At 39.8% G+C, this 6,000-nt stretch overlaps 1 protein-coding gene across 1 annotated transcript; it reads right to left on the reverse strand.

The window, feature by feature from the left end:
- Window positions 1–3,167: 3,167 nt before the first annotated feature.
- LOC142352881 (uncharacterized) lies at window positions 3,168–4,487 on the reverse strand. Its single transcript, XM_075405037.1, has 2 exons — window positions 3,851–4,487; window positions 3,168–3,337 (listed from the first exon to the last, which is right to left on the reverse strand). Exons 1-2 carry the CDS (start codon window positions 4,485–4,487, stop codon window positions 3,168–3,170), a joined length of 807 nt encoding a protein of 268 aa, XP_075261152.1.
- Between the last annotated feature and the right edge of the window lie 1,513 nt (window positions 4,488–6,000).

Consider the following 6,000-nt stretch of genomic DNA (forward strand, 5'->3'; position numbering starts at 1 on the left):
TGCAGCTAAAAAATTCATTCCCGTTTCAGCCCTTTTGCTTCTTGTTTGCTATTCTTAGCAAAGCAAGCTCTTTTTTAATGCAACTCACATTCGAAGTCAGTCAGGAGTCCAACAAGGAGACCCGCTGGGGCCCTTACTGTTTTCTTTAGCTCTTTGGCCTATTATCAAAGAACTCAACAAAAAGTTAACAAATCTTACGCAGAATTCTTGGTACCTTGATGGAATTATAGCAGAAACGGAAGAGGAGCTATGTGAATCATTAGAAATTTCATCAACTCTTGGCAACAAGAGTGGCTTTGAACTCAGAAGAGACAAGTGCGAGTTGTGGTCCACTACAGTTTTTAATGCTGTCGATAGCAGGATTAAGCGAAACAGCCAATCAGGAATCGAAATCTTGGGCGCATCAATCGGAACACCAACTTTTGTTGCAACTTGTTTAGAGAAACGGGTTAAAAATCTCGAAAAAGTAATAAACAATCCAGGCTAATTAGAGGACCCTCAGTGCGCTCAAGGATTTTTGCGTAGCTGTCTGGGTGCACCTAATTTGGTGTATTCGTTGAGATGCAACACTCGGCCCCTCGAGAATAACAACATACTTGAAAAGTTCGGTCATCTCCAGCAGACAACTTTTGAAAATATATTGGTTTCTGTAATCAGCAATAATTCATGGGACCAGGCATGCCTGCCAATATGTAAAGTAAGATAGTTCGACGTTCTCGAAGCCAACTCAAAGCTGCTTATGTTGGTTCCTTATCATAGTCAGCAAGCATAGTAGAACAATTTACTGGAGTGAACCCAACTCAATAACGTAATTTCATAGACTTAGCGGAGGAGTTTAGCACTTTGGGGATTCCTCATTTTACGCAACAGAAAATTCAAGAAATATTTGACAATACGCTCTAAGCAAACTTCTTGAAGATTAAAACTCTACCAGAGCAAAAGCTAGACTGTTATCTCTTTTCCTACCCCAATCCGGAGTTTGGTTGACGGCAGCACCTATCCCTGCTCTTGGCTTAAACTTTCAACCTAACGATTTTCGAACTTCTGTGAAATACCGTTTGGGTATTCCACTCTATGTTTCGGATAGGACATGTCCATTTTGCCAGTTAGCTGTTTTGGACATACTTGGAGTTCATGCCGTTCCATGTCACGGGCGTGGCTATATTTTCTCTCGTCATGACAGAGTACGAGACGCAATAATTGCAGCTTGTTCGTCAGCCAATTTTTCCCCTGTATGTGAGCAAAAAGATCTTCGTCGGGATGACAATTCAAGACCAGGCGACGTGTATTTGCCCTTTTTTAGCAGGACAACCCTCAGTTTTAGACGTCACCATTACGTCACCTCAGCAAGCCAGTCTTATTTCAGATGCGGCGAGCACATGTGGTTTTGCTATAACCCTAGCGGAAGAGAGAAAGATTGGTCATTAGTACCAGAAGTGCAGCGATATGGGCATCCACTCCATACCATTGGAGTTGGAAACTTTTGGCGGACTGTCCGAAACAACGCAGAAAGCATTGAAAAAAATAGCTCCTTTTATCTGATAACAGAGGTTTCCAGCCCTCAGGTCTATCAGTAGCCTTCAATCGGCTCACTCAAGCGGTATCAATAAGTGCCATGCGAGGCTCAGCTACAAAGCTGATTGCAAGAGATTCGCATTATGAGCCAGAAATGATGGGGAATGTTACGGCTGCTATCTGACTACGTTTCCAAAATAACTTTACGTCGCTGTTTCGTAAATTTTTTAAGTCCCAAAATTTCAGATCAAAAATCAATCAAATATTATTTTAAACTCTCGTCTCGGTTGCAACTTGAAACTCGATGAAAAATGCTTTTAATGAAATAGTATTCAGATTTAACAAAGTATTCCACTGATTGGATTGAAACAATACAACTGATTCTTACAGCAATCTGAGCAACTTAAAGATTAACATTTTGGAACAATGTTTACAATCTAATTAAACAACAGCATAAACGTTAACAATTTGGTTTTTGAATTATCAAACAATAGATCTAAACTTTAGAAAAGCACGGTATATGAAAAAAAACACAGAATGACATTAGTACAACCTTTGAAGTCATATAGATTGATTAAACATACCAAAAAATTTGAATAATCTCTATAAAATTGAACAAAATTACAAAATTCAAGCTGTTTAAGGCCAATAGCAAATGAATACCGGAGACTGCCATTAAAACTTTCAATAATTAAACATGACATTTTAGCCCTCACTATGCTCAATAGAATGAATTAAGAATAAATAAAGTTAATTTCGTTGCTAAATACTTCAAATTTAAGCTCAAATTTTGGATTTTCGCATACGGTTTCTTTTCAAAAATGTTTGTCAGAATTTGGGCAGTCTTTTGGTACTGTTGTACAGCTCGTCGGAAATGAAGGTCGAAATTCTTCCCCTCTATGTTTCTATCTCCCACTTCACCTTCAAGGTAAAAATTCATTTTGAAGAAAGTGTTAGTGTATCATATGTAAAGTAACAGCACATTTCGGGGAAAATGACAACTAATATAATATTCAATCAGCTGGAGACTACTGATAAATGATAAACACTTAAAGCACCTATATGTACACATGTCGGGAAAACAAATTAGAATATTACATAATGAAACAATGTCTAACTCCAACATAGCCGGCCCAGTTTTTGGTCATTTTCGAAAAATAACATCATTTGCGGTCACTATTGACTGATATAAGTTTTATTACTGGTCGTTTTTGAGATTTCAGTGGTGTTTTTATCAAAGTTGCTCTTACATTCTGATCATCCTTCCTCAACTTTACCCAAAGGAAAGTTGAAGGGATGAGTATGCTTGTCGGTTATCCAAACATAACCTCTTTTCTTGATATCCTCTAGTTTTTCCTTCGCCCATTTGTTCCTCTGTTGCAAAGTAGGAAGTAACTCGTTCATCAAACGATTCCAAACTACAACTAGGATACTGTGTTGGTTACGAAAGAGCTTTTTGTAGCTATCTGGTGTTCCAGAAAACAATGCAGTCGGCCAATTCACGTTAACTTGACCAATTAAGAAGTGATTTGTTGTTAAAAGCTGTAGATCGGAAACGTCACTGCTAACATCAGTAAGTGGACGGTTGTTTAGAAGTTGTTCCACGATACACAATACCATTCGCAACCTGTCCTTCTTCAGGCTTTGCTTTTTCAAGACATTAAATAGCTCTTTTTGCAGGATTGTACCAATCTTTCCCAAACTCCACCAAAGTGAGGCGCTGCTGGTGGATTGAAAGACCACTTGATGCCCAACTGCGATATTTTGACTGTGAATTCATCCCCTTGAAGCTCGGCGAAGGACACTTTGAACTCTCGCGCTGCTAAGAATTGATGGACAGCATCAAGACATGAAGCGTGTCCAAACTGTCAACTAAGTCGAAGTGCACTGCTCGTATACTTAGGCACGTAAACAGGCATACCCATTTCTTTACTGTCCGTCGAAATATCTTTACTTTGAAAGTTCCAAAATAATCAACGCCTGTGTTTGTAAATGGTCGTAATTGTTCATAACTCTGTCGATCGGAGGATCGCTTATTTGTGGTGGCTTGATGCTTGCAAACAATCGGCACTTTACAGAGTTGTGTTTAACTGATCGGAGGGCATTTCGTAACCCAATTATCCAAAACTTGTTTTGGATTTCGTTTCTAATATACTCGACAACCTCGTGGTGAAAGACTTTGTGCTGATAATTCAAGTACAGCTGAACTGCTCTGTGCTTGCTGGGCAAAATAACAGGATTTTTTGTTTAATACGGCAAATTTGCTTTATGGAGTCACCCTTTTGCTCACAAAATGCCGTAGAGTTGATCAAGAGTACCAATAAGACAATCTTACTGTTTGGCGAAATCGTTTTGCTAGACAGAAGAAGTTTTCTTTCTATTTCACAGCTTTCCATCTGCACAATTTTACAGATGACATCTTCAGCCTCCTTTAACAAATCGTAAACCGGCTTGGATTTATGCTTCAATGACAAAATCCACGAAACTGTTCTGCGCAATCGGTTGAACTGGCTGAAGTTTTCCCAGTTCAAGATATTTTGACTATCATCCTTCGCTATGAACACATTAACGTCTATATTTTGCTCAACTGGGTTCTGGTTGTCGTCTTCTAAAACGATTTTGAGCCACTTGGGGCCTTCAATCCAGTTACCTCTCGAAACATCGTCAAAACTAATTCCTCTCGTTCGTAAATCGGCTGGATTCTTCACACCCGCAAGATAATGCCATTCGTCAACTCCTGACGTGTTCAGTATTTCTGCAACACGATTGGCTACAAAAGTGGGTTGCTTAACGTTGCTTGACCTGATCCAGTGAATTAATGTTGTGAAATCTGACCACATAAACGTTTTGTGAAAATGTAGAGAATGCTCTGTGATGATAGCATCCTTCAATCTGTTTCCAGTGACTGCTGCCAATAACTTCAGTTTCGGAATTGTGTGATGTTTCACTGGAGCAACTCCTGCCTTGCCCATGATGAACGAAGCTTCTCGTTCTGCTTTTCTGGTTTCGGTAACAAGGTGATCTATAGCACAGAAGGCATCTTCGAGGCGTCACCAAAAACAAGCAATTCAATTGTGACGTTTTCATTGCTTGTTTGATACCATCTGCTCACTTCAAAAGCTTCACCGGCATTCAATTCAGCAATCCAATCGGCAAACTGGTTGTTCAAGTTTTGTCAAGGTAGGAGTCCCGTTGTTGTCCTCTCCTTTTACATATTCCTAGGAATCGTAATGAGTCAAAAGCACTTGAAACAAAGGATAGGACCTTGCGCTGTGTCTATCTGCTCTCTAGATCATAATCCATACCTCTACAAACTTTGAGTGCGTCAGAGACATAATTCCATTCGAGACCAAGTATTGTCCAGGAGTTATCATGAACTTAATTTCGGTCGAAGTTCTTTGCCCATTTTGTGAGTTTGAAACCGCCTTTTGCCGAGACTCTGTTAACTCCAGTTTGATATCTACTGCTGTTTTTTTCACTATTCAGGGAAGCTAACAAGTCAGTCAAATAAAAATAATGTGAAGCGATTTGACTGGAACGCTCAAATACGGGTGCATTATCCAGAGCGCATCGTTGAAGGGCAAAATTTGCACATGTTGGTGATGACTTAACTCCAAAGATGTGCCGACTGTACTGATGAGTAACAAATTGATCGTTTTCGTCTAAACAAAGAAATAGCAAAAATATTCTGTCTTCAGGCTTGACCTCAACTTGAAGAAACATTCCTTCGATATCTGCTTTCATCGCAAACTTGTTTTTTCGAAATCTTGAAAGAATGCCAATCAAACTCGTCAACAGGTCTGGTCCCGCTAAGAGCATATCATTCAGCGAGTAACCACGAAACTTTCTTGCTGCATTGCAAACCCTCCTAACTTTATCTGGTTTGTAGGGATTTAAAATTGGATAATGTGGAATTTACCACACAAGATCGTCCCGAGTTGAGGAAAGTTCATCAGAAGATAGGATCGAAACATATTCTTTTCGCAAATCAGAAGCTATTGTTTCACTGTAATTTGTTTTGAGTAGTGAGGCGTTGTCAAGCCGTCATTTTAGTCCTCGAAGTAGTCCCCGTGCTGACGCAAAGTTGTTCGTCAAAGCTGATTGATTTCCGTTCCACAGCAAACCAAAATCGTACCCATCCCCATTAAACTTCAGCGTTAAGTTCAGAATTTCTGCTGCCAGCTAATCTTCTCTGCTCCTTTTGTCAGCAACCATTGAAGTGCTGTATGACTCCATATCCTACCATTTCTTGACAACCTCTGCTAATTTGATGTCATCTTCATTGGCAACATGACAAGCCGCACCACTTAAACGGATTTCACTCACTGGAAGTGGGCAATTAACCGTCCATCCCAGTGGAAGCTTGACTGCCCATGGTTTGTTTTCTCCGCCACTTTTGTACTCCAGTGGTCGAATCAACCCGTAGGCGTTTTGACCTAAGTTGATTGTCACTTTCTTGAGGTCAATTTTTTTAAATCCAACGCT

This window comes from Convolutriloba macropyga, chromosome 14, assembly GCF_964194025.1.
Source record: "Convolutriloba macropyga chromosome 14, txConMacr16.3, whole genome shotgun sequence".
Classification (NCBI taxonomy): domain Eukaryota; kingdom Metazoa; phylum Xenacoelomorpha; order Acoela; family Convolutidae; genus Convolutriloba; species Convolutriloba macropyga.

Coding starts and splice junctions, on each gene's coding strand:
- LOC142352881 (XM_075405037.1), bottom strand. CDS start 4,487: ATGGGCAAGGCAGGAGTTGCTCCAGTGAAACATCACACAATTCCGAAA. Junction 3,338..3,850: donor CAAAACGATTTCGCCAAACA/GTAAGATTGTCT, acceptor ATCAATTCTTAG/CAGCGCGAGAGTTCAAAGTG.